General features: G+C 37.6%; 1 protein-coding gene across 1 annotated transcript in view; it reads right to left on the bottom strand.

Moving 5' to 3' along the window:
- Window positions 1-16,775, bottom strand: part of CALB2 (calbindin 2) — a 150,295-nt gene that overhangs the window by 23,088 nt on the left and 110,432 nt on the right. The window contains exon 9 of the mRNA XM_053702387.1: window positions 8,111-8,164. Within this exon, the coding sequence (XP_053558362.1) occupies window positions 8,111-8,164 (54 nt within the window). The remainder of the gene's footprint in view (window positions 1-8,110; window positions 8,165-16,775) is intronic.

The following is a 16,775-nucleotide window of genomic DNA, read 5'->3' as shown; positions in this document are numbered from 1 at the left end:
TGTGTATGTAACTCACCCAGCATTTAATGGCGCTCCCTTCCCATCCATCAGAATTCTTGTGAAAAAATAACGTATGGCAGCTCTGGGGATATTTAGCTTCTTTTTCAAAGCCATTTTTATCCATTATAAGAGCTATCATTTAAATTATTAAACCAACCTAAAATAGTAAACAATATAGGCCTAGATTTCAAGTGGAGCATTAACTTCACTGGAAGTAAACTTTTTACACACAACAGGTAGCGCTCATATTACAAGTTGAAAGTAAAAAGTTTGCGTGCAAGCAAAAAACAGATACGCGCAAAGTGTTGGACTTCAGATATTGCGACTGCGTTAATTATTCTCCCCATGGAATTCAATGGAGCGAACAAACTGAAAAAATCTAGCACCTATACTCACGCTCTAACCCAAACTGAGCTATTAATATTGTACATTCCAGTGTTCTTCACATTAAAAAATATATATATATATCTCAATATATATTTCATTATATATTTCTATATACATGCAGTATGTATATACATATTCCTGTATATATTTATATGGATATAAAGGTATAGATAAGCCTGTATATATATGTGAATATATACAGGAGAAGTTTTATATATATATATATATATATATATATATATATATATATATATATATATATATATATATATAAAAGAGAATGGTTTGAATGGAAATTTGCTATTATAGTGTTGCTAGAAGTGCTCTAATAACAGAACACAAATGTCCACTTATTTTGAAATTCTATATAAGTGGATTATCATAACAACTGGTGCAGACCCATTTTATATTATATTATGTCAATTTAAAGAAAGAAAAAAGGTTTATGATATAACCTCTTGAAAGACTGGGGTTTCAGCACTCTTTTTTATATAGAAAATGACTAGAGCAACACAGTGTGCAGTTTAAAAAGATTGCTTTTAATTCACGCACCTCGCCGGGTGCCGATTTGGTAAGTTTTAGTAAACTGTGTTAGCCGAGTATTTTCATATATGCAATATAGGATATATGTACATAGTATAATGCAGTTCAACAATCTATGAGATTAGTATCAAAATTATTGCTACAATGATAACTACAGTAGGTAGCCACTGTGACGATAGCATACATAGTCCCAATGCTGTTGATTCAACAGTTCTAATAAAGTGCATATACTGTCCAAGTTGTTAGTTCAGTTAAGGCAATGGAAATTAAACTGTAAAGAGTGAAGCGTTAGAGTCACTACGTGAGCCAAAGCTAGTGATTAAGAGCAAAAGTCAAGCGGCACAGAGTGAGACATGCAATGCAGCAAGCAGGAGCTTAAGGAGAAATGTAGCAGCTGTACAATCAAGCGGATATGCAGGAGGACTTTCAAATCAATAGACAAATCCCTCTGTCAACTGCAACCACTTGAACTCATAACTTCATGATCTTTTAACATAAAAGTGTAAAACAAGGGCACTTATCAGGGATGTAGGAGAACGCCGGGTATGGACATCCGGGTCCCTCTGTCAACTATACCTTCTGGCGCCCTTCTCCTCTTTTCTTTTCAGGAGTCGCTTAACTTTTCTTTGTCCAAATCGGTCTGTTTGAACCTCTTAGCATTGATAAATTTGCTCACAAAAGTATCCAGACTCCAAGGTTTGCTTTACTCCAAGTTGGCGGCTCACCACGGCATACCGCTCTGTTCTATTCGACAACACTGCGTATCAGACCACGTGGGACCGGTCAGCCAATGCCGACGCACGTTTCACCCCCACGTCACAAGACAAACGGGGCTTCCTCAGGGCTGTATGATCTAACATGTGTTGGTTCTACCTTTAAACCAAACTAACTCCGCCCATATGGGAGGTGAAAATATTCAAACATATACAAATTTAAATATATATTCAAGATCCTCATCCACTTTCAGCAAGTAGTAACTATGAGAACAAATATACAGGTTTATAAAATCTCAAAGATTTAGGTACAGCTATGTAATAAAGTTATTATTTAACAACAGTATAACATTTTATGTCACAACATTTACAAAAAGCACGCCATATCTAATCTTTCGTTCATACCTTTGGGACCAATGGTAGTGAGGTTGAAAATCCACCTACATTCTTTCTGTAGTAGGACTTTATCATTATCCCCCCCCCCCCCTACCATTGGTGATCCCTTTATCTATGCCCAGCGCTCTCATGCAGTCAGGGCTGCTATTGTGGAAGGACTCAAAATGCCTAGCCACACTACTGTTTTTCACCTTGTTCTTTATGTCATCCCTGTGCTCAAGGATTCTGTCTTTCAATATTCTCTTGGTTTTCCCTACATAGAAAGAGGGACAATCACAGTTTAGTAAATATACCACTCCTTCAGTATTGCAGTTAAAGAAAAATTTCAGTTTATAAACTTTTTCTGTGCAAGCCGAAAAAACTTTAGTTTTTAACATAAATCTGCATGCCACACATTTCTTACATGGGAAATTTCCTACTAATTTTTGTCTGGATAACCAATTAGTTTGTGGAGTGACAAACTTGCTATGTACAAGTCTATCTCTTAGGTTAGGGGCTCTTTTTGCCGTGAGTGATGGAAAATGCCCGATTTCTTTGGCCACGTTTTCATAATTCAACAGAATCTTCCAATTGTCATTAATAATACGTTTTATTCCATTCCAGTGACAATTATACCTAGTCACTAGTCTAATCGAACTCGTATTTTCTTTCTCCTTTGGGTAGAGGAGGGATTCTCTATCTGTATCTTTCGCAAAGGTATAGGCATTTTTAAGAATTCTCTTTGGATAACCTCTTGCTCTGAATCTCTCTGTCATGCAAGCAGCATGTTTATCAAATTTAACGCGAGACGAACAATTTTGTCGAAGGCGTAAAAATTTTCCCTTAGGGATCCCTTTCACTAAGTGATAAGGATGATGGCTTTGCGCTAGGAGAATGCTATTCATAGCAGTTTCCTTACGATAGTTTTCAGTTCTCAGTGTGTTATGTTCAACTCGTATGTCAAGATCAAGGAAAAGACAGACCTACTTTACTAGAATTAACTGTTAAAACAATATTTCTAGAGTTCATCAACGAACTTTTTCAAATCATTTTCTGTTCCTTCCCATATGACAAATACATCGTCCACAAATCGAAGCCATAAGTGGACTTTCTCATTGAACTCGTTTTTTTGATAGACATCTTCCATCTCCCAAGCCCCTAGATGTAAGCAAGCATACGTGGGGGCACATGTGGCCCCCATTGCTGTCCCCCTAATCTGCTTGTAGGTTTTATTATCAAAAGAGAACACATTATTCTCTAAAACTATTCTCAAAAGGTCAATAACAAAGTCAGTAGGCATACTATACGATGGACCCCTTGAGTCAAGAAAATGCTTAGCTGCTTGTATCCCTATATGGTGGGGGATAGAGGAATAAAGTCCCTCTACATCTAATGTAACCAATAGGGCTTCCTCAGGTATAGATAAGCTGTCTATTTTCCTCAAAAAGTCAGCAGTATCAAGGATGTAGGACGGCATAGTACACAGAAAAGGTTTTAAAAAATAGTCTATGTAATTGCCAAGATTTTCTGTCATACTATCTATCCCAGATATTATGGGACGTCCTGGGGGATTTTTTAAGTTCTTGTGAACTTTAGGTATGCAGTAAAATACTGGCATGACTGGATGTTGATTAAATAGATATTTAAACTCAGTGTTAGAGATTAAACCATCACTTCTGGCATCATTTAGTTTCCTAAAAATCAGAGACTGTATGTCTGATGATGGATCATGTATTAGACGCAAATATTGGTCTCTATTCAACAACTGCCTTTTTACCTCAAGTACATAGCTGGTTTGACCCCACAGGACTACATTACCACCCTTATCGGCAGATTTGATCACGATATTATCTGATGTGATAAGTTTGTTTAAGGCCTTTCTTTTGGATCCAGTTAGGTTATCACCAACTATGCCATTCAAGGGGAAATTACACATTTCCTTTTCAACTTGCTTTACAAAAATATTGACAACAGGTACAGTGGATAGTTGTGGCATGAAAGTAGATCTCGGTCTTAGACCGGAGACTATCTTATTGTGGGAGGTAGGGGCACTATTAGTAGTTTGTTGGCTAGATTCCAAAGTGCCTGATTGTAACAGATCTTCAAGATCTTGCAGAGCCGACCTGTCTTCCCTATCTAGACTCAAATCATCAATAATATTCTTTCCCTTCCCTTTGAACATCTATGATAGAACAATACGTCTAGCAAAAATGTGCAAATCTTTGAGAAATTCGAATTTGTCCAAACCATTTGTTAGACAAAATGATAGACCTTTTTTAAGGACGCTGATATGTGCCTGATTGAGTCTAAAAGAAGACAGATTAATGATCTGCAAGTCTTGGTCTGGACTGGTTAAAATCCCCTCCTTCCTCTGTATCTCCGCGTCCGTCCTCTCTGACCCCTCTCCTGACTGAAATCCTGTTGTCGATTCTGCCTGGATGGATATCTCCTTCCTCCAGAATTTGAGCTCCCTCCTCCTGTGTCTCTTTATACCCCCTCTTCTCCTATTCCACCAGTAGGTTTCGCTACCTGCCCGTTTTTTTAAATATGTGTATCTACCTCAACATCAGAGCTATCTGTCCCTGAATCATATGTTCCTTTGTTAGTTTGGTATGTATAGACACAGTTCTTGCGATAATCTTCATTATCTCTAGCTAGCTTTCTACTTTTACGTAGTTTTATATCAGTTTGAAGTCTAGCTAATTGTTCCTGTATCTTGCTGTTCAATTTGCCAAAATTAGGGTTATTTTCAAAGGTGTTTACTACCCCTAATGCTTCTTCTGCTAGTTGTTTAGTTTTATCTAATCTTTCTTTGTTCCTAGTGACCATTTTTTTTCATTAAGATTATTGAGCATTCTGAGAGACTGAGGTTCCAATCTTCCAAGAAATTGTCCCCTCCCTCATCTTCTCTCAGATTTGTGCCCGGATCTAATCTCAATCTAAGGCCTCTGGGTACAATATTATTTTTAACATAGTTTTCTAGACTTGCTGTTTCAGCTCGTAACTTCACTTGCTTGACCAAGAGATTTTTATATTCCTTGAACGCAGAAAAAACATTTAAGGGATTAGCCTCTGTTTTACTGCCATCAATAGTGCTGGGCACAGATAAGGAGGCTAATAAATCAGCCTCCCATGTTTCATCAGAAAGAACGAAAGCCATACTGTTAATTTACAAAGCCAATCAGCAAAACTAGCGACGTGCGTGAATCAAGAAACCTCTCTTATTAAGACCAATCAAGTTACAGCAACATCATTCACATAGAATACCAAAATGAGGGAAAACCCAAATCTATTGGTAGTATTAAATTAGAAAAGAGAATGGTGTGAATGGAAATTTGCTATTATAGTGTTGCTAGAAGTGCTCTAATAACAGAACACAAATGTCCACTTATTTTGAAATTCTATATAAGTGGATTATCATAACAACTGGTGCAGACCCATTTTATATTATATTATGTCAATTTAAAGAAAGAAAAAAGGTTTATGATATAACCTCTTGAAAGACTGAGGTTTCAGCACTCTTTTTTATATAGAAAATGACTAGAGCAACACAGTGTGCAGTTTAAAAAGATTGCTTTTAATTCGCGCACCTCGCCGGGTGCCGATTTGGTAAATAAATCAACAGATAGTGATATACAAACAACCTGTATCAAAATAGTAAAAAGTGCATACATGTACTGCACTAAAAATTGGACCGGTCCATGTGACTGAATAACGCTAGTGATGAAGAAACTAACACGGTTAATACATATAGCATATGCAAATAAACCACACTAATGATATATGGAATATATGAGAAACCAGCAAAATTAACACAGACAAATATATAATATATATATATATATACACGCACACACATACACATACATACAGATATTTAGACATGTATATTTATGCATATATGTTAAAGCCCTTTACAGCTCTTGTTTGTCAAACACCTTATACCATATAACTCTGAGCCCTTATACCTTTTTAATATATATATATTTAAAATAACCTTTATCAGCATACGTTCTCCGCATTCAGCATTGCACAAGCAGTTCTGGTGAACTGCTGGTGCAATGCCGCCCCCTGCAGATTTGTTGCCAATCGGCCGCTAGCAGGGTGTGTCAATCAACCCGATCAACCATACGGAGCTTGATAAATAGGCCCTATAGTGTTTATATGAGTGTAATGGTACTTTTAAGTGTATTTATTTTGTGTTTAATGCAACTTTTTTCTACCCCTACCCTTTATGTGAGTTTTAAAGTTGCGCTAAAACCGACTAGCATAAATTGTGATTGCGCTCGAGTGAACACGTTTACTTTCAACTTGTAATACGCACGCCATTTCCGTTGCACGAAAAAAGCCGATATCACTCACGAAAAAGTTAGCGTGCCACTTGTAATCTAGCCCATTATAGGTAAATCTTAAATAAAAAGCAAAATCATGAGTATTGCAGGCTTTTCAAAGTTTTTTTTACAATAACTCTCACAGACATTCATGAAAGAAAAAGAAAAAAAAACAAAGGTTAAACTAGGCAGTTAATTTATGTTGATGGCAACTGCTTAATGTGTTTGGATGCATAGTTGTATATTGGGCTATTAATATTATTTCATTATGTGTGGAAAATTTATTTCATATAATTGTGTGCAATACAGTATATTTTTTGAACTATATGCAGTGCCCTCCACTAATATTGGCACCCTTGGTAAATATGAATTTAAATAAATATTTAGTATACCTGGGTGACTAGGAGCAGGAAATTGTTCAACCATGACTTCCTGTTTCACAGGGGTATAAATATGAGGTAACACATAGTTAGTCATTCATCATAATGGGTAAGACTAAGGAATATAGCTGCGATGTGCGGCAAAAGGTTGTTGAACTTCACAAAATGGGAAGTGGTTATAAGAAAATAGCAAAAGCATAGAAAATGCCCATTTCCACCAAGTTCCAGTCAATTGTAAATGTTATGAATCGACCTGGAAGAGGAAGCGTGTCTATATTGTCTCAATGCACTGTGAAGAGGATGGTTCGAGTGGCCAAAATATCTCCAAGGATCACAGCTGGAGAATTGCAGAAGTTAGTTGCATCTTGGGGTTAGAAAGTCTCCAAAAGCTACAATCTGACATCACCTACATCACCACAAGTTGTTTGGAAGGGTTTAAAGAAAAAAGCCTCTACTAATACAAAAACAAACTTAAGTGTTTTCAGTTTGCCAGACACTATTGGAACATCAAATGGTATAGGGTTCTATGGTCAGATGAAACCAAAATATAGCTTTTTGGCAATAGACATCAGAGATGGTTTTGGCACACACAGAGAGGTAGCCATATGGAAAAGTACCTTATGCCCACAGTTAAATATGGTGGTGGCTCTTTAATGTTTTCGAGCTGTTTTTATGTCAGAGGACCTGGACATTTTGTTAGGATACATTTCATCATGGACTCTATCAAATATCAACAGATATTTAATGTACACCTGACTGCCTCTGCCAAAAAGCTTGAAATGGGCAATTTTTGGATCTTCCAGCAGGACAATGATCCAAAACATACATCAAAATTAACACAAAAATGGTTTACTGACCACAAAATCAAGGTCCTGCCATGACCATCCCAGTTCCCTTACTTGAACCCCATAGAAAACCTGTGGGGTGAACTGAAGAGGAGAGTCCACCAGCATTGACCTCAAAATTTGAAGGATCTGGAGAGATTCTGTGTGGAGGAATGGTCTCAGATCCCTTGCCATGTATTCTCCAACCTCATCAGGCATTATAGGAGAAGATTCAGAGCTGTTATCTTGGCAAATGGGGGGTAGCACAAAGTATTGACTAAAAAGGTGCCAATAATTGTGCCACACATATATTTCTTGGATAAACCTGTGTTGTGATGCTATTGTTTGATATCCATAAGACCAGATTATGTTTGTGTATTTTTTTAACAAAAGATCAAAAGGTTAAACAATAAAGAACAGCCTTCTTTGCTCATACTGTATTTAGCAAGGTTGCCAATGTGTTTGTAGGTGCATGTAATTGGGCATGTGTATTTGTGTAGGTTTTTGTGTGTGTATTGAATATATGTCCAAGTGTGTACATTATTTTTATACTTTACCTTATCATAAAAACTGAAAATAGCGTTAAATGCATCACAGCTCAGCTTCATTCCCTGTAATGAAAGTGTATTTTATTAGAAATGCTACAGATAATATACAAATTATATGCTCACCACAAATAAAAACAACTATACATTTGCAGAGTTCAAATATGTACATTTCAGAACACTATTAGTTTTACTAGCCTCTCATCCACTTCCAGCAGGACTTAATACAACCTTTGTGGGTAAGAGGAAAGTGAGTCAATTACATTTGTAGAGAGGGGCTATAATTCCATGAAAGGTAAAAAAATAAAAGGCAGATTAAAGAGGTGGTACAGAAAGGGATGAATAAAGAACAAGAGAATAAACGTGTCATTACATCAAGGTTCTCTTAACTTCTATTTAACAGCTGGTCTTGCATTACTGGCCAATAATGGCAAATTATCTGAAATTTCAAGTGAACTGATTTCCCAGACCGATTCAGGACACCTCAGACCAGGCCTGCCCTATGGGCAGGAAGAGAGGGACACCCACCCAGGGCCCGTGCTTTGGGGCCCCCATACTTTCAATGGTGAGGGTATTAGAAGGTGCATAAGAGTGCTGGGCTGTGGGGCCCCGCAAATTTGTCTAGCCCAGGGCCCTACAAATGCTAAGGGTGTCCCTGCCTTAGACCTAAATTTTGGACACCTCATAAATGTTGAGGAGGAGTTGTTAAAAAAAACTGTTGAACATTTTTAATTTATACAGGCACATAATAGTTAACCTACAATAAAAACCAATAATAAAAGCTATTGCTAACATAAAACTGTTGTTATATTTACTTAAAAAAAGAAAAGAAGAGCAGCTGTATTTCCAGAGCTATGCATTTTCCCAACAAGGTCTTTCTTCATCAGAAGCATCTTAAACAAACTCATCACAAGTTTACCGTAGTCACCAACATTGCCTTTAGAGTTTTGTCACTGGTCCATATGCTTTTCATTAGAGAAAATGTCATCATTGGTTCCAGGAGATATTGGTTGTTATCTCTGTATGCCAGCACATGCTGTAAGTGCACCTACATATTTCATTTAAGCTAAAAGATACTAACAAATACTTAATCTGTCTTACTCAGGTTTATGGTTTTGCATAGAGATTGCCATACAGGTATACCTCACTTTACAGCGCTTCACTTTACAGCGCTTCGCTAATACAGCGCTTTGTGGAGATGAAGTTCAGCCTCCAAGGATTTTGAAACAGTGCTGTAATCATCAGGAGATTGCAAGAAAACTGATTGGCACCATTTTGTTATGCTTAGTTCACTCTGTTTACATCATTACAGTGCAATCTGTGCCTCTGTGCTATAGTCTGGCAAATTTTACTACAGTAATTGTCACTATTTTACAGATACAGTATTTATTGAATACTAATTGAATACTGTGCTGTACTAGTGGTAAACTAAACATAGCACTATTGCACCCCTAATATATGTTAGTTTAAACATGTTTTCAAGTCTTTAAACACACTGGCAAGTGAAAAAAAGCTAAAACTGCCTTGTTTCACTTTAAGGCGGTTTTCACTTTACAGCGGGGCTCCGGTCCCTAACCCGCTGTATGAGCGGGGTATACCTGTACTTCCTGCTCTGCATGACAATCATATCTGACATGTAGGATGCGGTAAGAATACTGAGGAGCTACATACAAAACTTTAAGAGCCAGATAACACATTTACCTACATAGCAAATCAGGCCTGCCTTTGGCAGAGCGAGCAGGTAGGCCCCAAGCCCCGTGCTTTGGGAGCACTGGCCTCAGGAGAGCACAGACATGCAGCAGCCCTGGCTGAGAACAGAGCTAGACTGCTGCAGCTGGGCGCATAAGTAACAATTTAAGGGGGCGGTGACAATGGTGAAGTTGAGAGTGCAGCTGGGTACTCTGCTCAGTCAATCAAAGCAGGTTCAAGAAGAAACTCCTTGCATGCCTGCAGCTGCTTTTTGTGACTAAAGTGCATTAGATAGAGCGGGGAAAAACATATACAGATAGTTTTTATATGGAATATTATCTGCAAATAACTGAAATCATGACTTCTTATGCACAGTGCAAAAATATAAAGACGGTTGCAAAGGGAGAGTTTGTAGTATTTACCCTGACAGCAAACAACCTGCATGTCTTTGACACCAGGTGGTGTGTATAAAGCACACCGTCACAGTGTGCCAGGAACCAGTGAAAGAGAACAGCTGCACTGAATTGCAATTGCGCTAGCGCATATTCCGTTGCGCCTCACTTGTAATCTAGCCCTATATATGTAAAATACCGGCTGGGTGGCAATCAGGCCTGGCCTTTGGCTAAGGGGATGAGGAGCACAAATTTGTCTTGCCCAGGGCCACGCAAATGCTAAAGGTGGCCCTGTGGCAAATTGTTCATTTAGTAGCCAGAAACACAGCACTATGAACTGTGGCTATGCAGTTTGTAAAATGCTGCTATCACATGTAAGCATAGAAGTAGATAGTCCAGGCAAAAGAAGAATGGCTGCACTCCAGTATCTTAAAAGTAACTTGGTTTATTCAAACATCATCTCCAAATAAAACAAACAAGCAACGATGTTTCAGGTGTTACCCCTTAATCATGTTGCATACACAATACAATACTGTTGCACCTTAAATACTACATGACACCTAGCACACCTGTGTCTATTAACACCTAAGTATTAGCTATACTTTGTATCTATCATGCCCTCTACTGGTCATTATAATATACCCTCTTACCTAAATCTATACACACAGTTATAAAGCGCCTATGTCATACAGCTCATACCTATATTTATTTTATACTTTATAACAGAGCTTTCCAAACTTTTCATGTTGGCGACACACTTTTTAGACCTACATAATTTCGCGACACAGTAATTCTGTTGTACTGGCAAACAGGAGGTTAAACTAACTGGTTTTAAGAGATATGGACGCGTACATAAATGTTATAAAAAACAAATGTATTTACAAGTAACAGTAAGTACGTTCAAGAATTAAAAAAAAGTTTAATAACACCAATAGCTACTTACTATTTTAATGGGATGTATGAGGTTGATGGGATGAACACAGTTTTTGAATATTTGGTGGAATATTAGATAAAGACACTCGCATTTCATCATCAAGCATTTGTAAGCTTCCACTTCCTATCCATATATCAAGAGCAGGAGCAGCAATGCACTACTGGGAGCTAGCTGCAAAAAAACCCCCACTGACTTCGGACTTCAGCTCAGCATTTAAGCTGCTGCCCTCAGAGCTCGGTGAGTCCAATTGACTACTGCCTGCGCTGCAAACACACTGCTGTCCCACTCACTGACTACACATGCAGTCACGAGCCAATTAAGGAGACACACGTGCAATCAGGAGCCAATGTGCCGCCAAAGCCGCCAATGGAAATAGTTTCACTTCCCACTGAGCTGCACCAATAGGTTAAGATGATCTGTGACCCCTAGGTATCAATCACGAGTCAACCACGTGATATGACTAGTAGCAGGCAGGCAGAAAGTCAGAAACAAAAAAAAAATAAATGTAAAAAAATTTGTGCTGAAGCAGGGACACACCTACACTCTGCTGCCGACACACTAGTGTGTCCCGACATACAGTTTGGAAAGCACTGCTCTATAAGATACCATTAGACATTTACAGAATACATATTGAAATTAATATAATCTACCCAAAGATATTATACAAAGATAGATAAATCAAAATCTTTATTCATGCCTGCTGGTCCTTTAGCTTCTAACTTATATAGCCAATATAATTCACGATGTGTTAGAATTTTACTCGCGCTCAAACCCGTTAACGCCTCGTTTACTCAAGAGTGCTAACCCAACATGAAATATGAATATTTCACATTCCAGAATATGTTCTATTTATTCTTAAATATATATATATATATATATATATATATATATATATATATATATATATATATATATATATATATATATATATATATATATATATATATAATGGTTTGGGCAAAATATATATCAATACTGATATACTACAGGAAAGTTCTACTCTGTGAAAAGCATTACTGGGCTAAAAAGCTGCACCCAGGTGGTAAATCGCCATAGAGCAGGCTAACAATGTTATTGAGCCAGTTGTTCGTTCCTGTGAGTGCACTTCTCTCTGTATGTATTTAGTCTCCCTATGGGAAAAAAGGGGCAACCAGACGTGGACTCCTTGCTCAGTGTGCTTAGAGGAATAGCTACACCTCACTGGTGAGGCCCAATGAAGGCCAAAACGATCGTCTGGGGTTGCTGTGTTCCTTGTTCAGAGAGGAATTGCCTGGTATTTTGGCAGTGGACTGACCATAATAGGCGGGATCAGTCTGATATACTACAGAAAAGTTCTTCTCTGTGAAAAACATTACTGGGCTAAAAAGCTGCACCCAGGTGGTAAATCGCCATAGAACAGGCTAACAATGGTATTGAGTCAGTTGTTCGTTCCTGTGAGTGCACTTCTCTCTGTATGTATGTATGTATATATATATATATATCTATATATATATATATATCTATATATATATATATATATATATATATATATATATATATATATATATATATATATATATATATATATATATATATATATACAGGAATACATAGTTAAACACTTATTTAACTATGAATATTGCATAAATATGATTTTTCATGTTTTCAGCTGCTTGACCGCAAAGGACTCCATTGCACTTATATATATATATGTACATATGTATTTATGTGTTTATATGTGTATATATGTCTGTAAATACATATACACATATAAATACATAAATACATATGCACACACATATAAACATATATGTATATATATATATATATATATATATATATACACAGTATATATATATATATATATATATATATATACACACACATATTAAGACATGTATATGTATGTATCTCTATGTTAAAGCCTTTTATTTTCTAATACCTGAGACCTCATATCCTTGAGCTATCTTGAGCCATTAAAACTTTTTTATACAAATGTAAAAACACGGTATCAGACATTTGCTACAGCAAATTCATCCGGTTAAGTGGATAGTCCCCACCTCCTAATGATGTCAGTCTGCTTCGCCATGTAAAAGACATCCTTGAAAAAGCCAACGTGGCGAAGAGTACGTTGGATGTAACGGACTGACATCACTAGGGGGTGGGACTATCCATTTAACTGCATAAACTTGCTGTAACAAATGCCTTTGCTTCAGTGCTTTTACATTTGCCTGTGTATCATATATGGTCGTATTCCCTTAACACCCAAGTGACGATGTTTCCTTTTTAATAATAAATACACATAAAAGTTATAAAGCTCAAAGATATGAGGCTCAGATGTTAGAAATAAAGTCAGGCAAAGGACTTTAACATAGAGATACATACATATACATGTCTAAAGATGTATATGTATGTATATATGTATGTATGTATATATGTGTATATATATGTCCCTTTCGTGTTTTGTATTTTTCTGAGTGATTACATCCACCTGTGCACCCCTCCTTTGTTCTCTGTTTGGCTTTGTGAGCTCACATGGTGTGGCTGTGTTAGGGACTCAGGCAGTGGAAAGGACCTTGACTTGGTGCCTGAGCTTTTCCCATTTGGCCAGATGCGGTAACTAACCTTTCCAGTTGTGATTTTATCTTAGCTGTGAGCTAGCTGGTGAGTGCTGGGTGTCTCTATGTGTTGTATTACTTTTTGTTTGTAATCCCCCTTGTTTCTTGCACCCATTCCAGACTGGGGTTAACTGCCTGTGGCTCTGGTGACATCACAGCTTTTTTGGAGTGCTATTTAGCACCCGGGGCTGGATGTTGCTGAGTCACTGGATGTGTACCTGGTCTGGTCTTGGAGTGCAGTTCCCTTCCGTGTTTTGTATTTCTCTGGGTGATTACATCCACCTGTGCACCCCTCCTTTGTTCTCAGTTTGTTTGGCTTTGTGAGCTCGCATGGTGTGGCTGTGTTAGGGACTCAGGCAGTGGAAAGGACCTTGACGTGGTGCCTGAGCTTTTCCCATTTGGCCAGATGCGGTAACTAACCTTTCCAGTTGTGATTTTATCTTAGCTGTGAGCTTGCTGGTGAGTGCTGGGTGTCTCTATGTGTTATATTACTTTTTGTTTGTAATCCCCCTTGTTTCTTGCACCCATTCCGGACTGGGGTTAACTGCCTGTGGCTCTGGTGACATCACAGCTTTTTTGGAGTGCTATTTAGCACCCAGGGCTGGATGTTGCTGAGTCACTGGATGTGTACCTGGTCCGGTCTTGGACTGCAGTTCCCTTCCGTGTTTTATATATGTGTATATATGTATTTACAGACCTATATACATACACATATAATCACATAAATACATATGTACATATATAAGTGCAGTGGAGCCTTTTGCTGTCAAGTAGATGAAAACATGTAAAAGCATATTTATGCAATATATGTATTTAATGTAAATATTCACATTCCAATGTTCTTCACATAGCAGAATATATTCTATGTATTTATAAATAGATATTCTTATATACATCTGTATATATCTATACCTATATATAATTATACATATGTATGTATAGATATATATAATTATACATATGTATGTATAGATATACAGGGAGTGCAGAATTATTAGGCAAATGAGTATTTTGACCACATCATCCTCTTTATGCATGTTGTCTTACTCCAAGCTGTATAGGCTCGAAAGCCTACTACCAATTAAGCATATTAGGTGATGTGCATCTCTGTAATGAGAAGGGGTGTGGTCTAATGACATCAACACCCTATATCAGGTGTGCATAATTATTAGGCAACTTCCTTTCCTTTGGCAAAATGGGTCAAAAGAAGGACTTGACAGGCTCAGAAAAGTCAAAAATAGTGAGATATCTTGCAGAGGGATGCAGCACTCTTAAAATTGCAAAGCTTCTGAAGCGTGATCATCGAACAATCAAGCGTTTCATTCAAAATAGTCAACAGGGTCGCAAGAAGCGTGTGGAAAAACCAAGGTGCAAAAAAACTGCCCATGAACTGAGAAAAGCCAAGCGTGCAGCTGCCAAGATGCCACTTGCCACCAGTTTGGCCATATTTCAGAGCTGCAACATCACTGGAGTGCCCAAAAGCACAAGGTGTGCAATACTCAGAGACATGGCCAAGGTAAGAAAGGCTGAAAGACGACCACCACTGAACAAGACACACAAGCTGAAACGTCAAGACTGGGCCAAGAAATATCTCAAGACTGATTTTTCTAAGGTTTTATGGACTGATGAAATGAGAGTGAGTCTTGATGGGCCAGATGGATGGGCCCGTGGCTGGATTGGTAAAGGGCAGAGAGCTCCAGTCCGACTCAGACGCCAGCAAGGTGGAGGTGGAGTACTGGTTTGGGCTGGTATCATCAAAGATGAGCTTGTGGGGCCTTTTCGGGTTGAGGATGGAGTCAAGCTCAACTCCCAGTCCTACTGCCAGTTTCTGGAAGACACCTTCTTCAAGCAGTGGTACAGGAAGAAGTCTGCATCCTTCAAGAAAAACATGATTTTCATGCAGGACAATGCTCCATCACACGCGTCCAAGTACTCCACAGCGTGGCTGGCAAGAAAGGCTATAAAAGAAGAAAATCTAATGACATGGCCTCCTTGTTCACCTGATCTGAACCCCATTGAGAACCTGTGGTCCATCATCAAATGTGAGATTTACAAGGAGGGAAAACAGTACACCTCTCTGAACAGTGTCTGGGAGGCTGTGGTTGCTGCTGCACGCAATGTTGATGGTGAACAGATCAAAACACTGACAGAATCCATGGATGGCAGGCTTTTGAGTGTCCTTGCAAAGAAAGGTGGCTATATTGGTCACTGATTTGTTTTTGTTTTGTTTTTGAATGTCAGAAATGTATATTTGTGAATGTTGAGATGTTATATTGGTTTCACTGGTAAAAATAAATAATTGAAATGGGTATATATTTGTTTTTTGTTAAGTTGCCTAATAATTATGCACAGTAATAGTCACCTGCACACACAGATATCCCCCAAAAATAGCTATAACTAAAAACAAACTAAAAACTACTTCCAAAACTATTCAGCTTTGATATTAATGAGTTTTTTGGGTTCATTGAGAACATGGTTGTTGTTCAATAATAAAATTAATCCTCAAAAATACAACTTGCCTAATAATTCTGCACTCCCTGTATATTGTACCAAAATACCATTGTGTATATACCTGTATATAGAGAAATATGAATAAATAGAACATATTCTTCTATGTGAAGAACATTGGAAAATTAATTATTCATATTTTCATGTCAGGTTGGCGCACTTGAGAATATTTGATCGGGTTTACATGTGAGTAGAGGTTTTTTTTCTTTTGCTCTATTGACTTTTATGAGGTAATATGCTAAAATGCACGCAATATTCAAAGTTCGACTTTTTACGCGCGTCAGGTTAGTGTGAGAGTGAACATTTTAAACTATCAACTAGTAATACATGCAATACCCAATGTGCACAAAAATCTTATTTTTAGCGAAGTTAGCGATTGAGCGGGATCATTCATTATTTTAAATTATATTCATTTTTTTGTGCAGCAATAATAGCTCAGAACATTTTCTCTTTTTTTCCCAACAGTTTCTTTTCTGGTGGTTCAACCAATTTAGGAACTCAAAGGACTAAAAAAATAAGATGATCAAAAAGAAATGATGTTGTATTCAAAATTAAGC

This window comes from Bombina bombina, chromosome 1 (genome assembly GCF_027579735.1).
Source record: "Bombina bombina isolate aBomBom1 chromosome 1, aBomBom1.pri, whole genome shotgun sequence".
In the NCBI taxonomy this organism is placed as follows: domain Eukaryota; kingdom Metazoa; phylum Chordata; class Amphibia; order Anura; family Bombinatoridae; genus Bombina; species Bombina bombina.
This window is presented reverse-complemented; position numbering and strand designations above follow the sequence as displayed.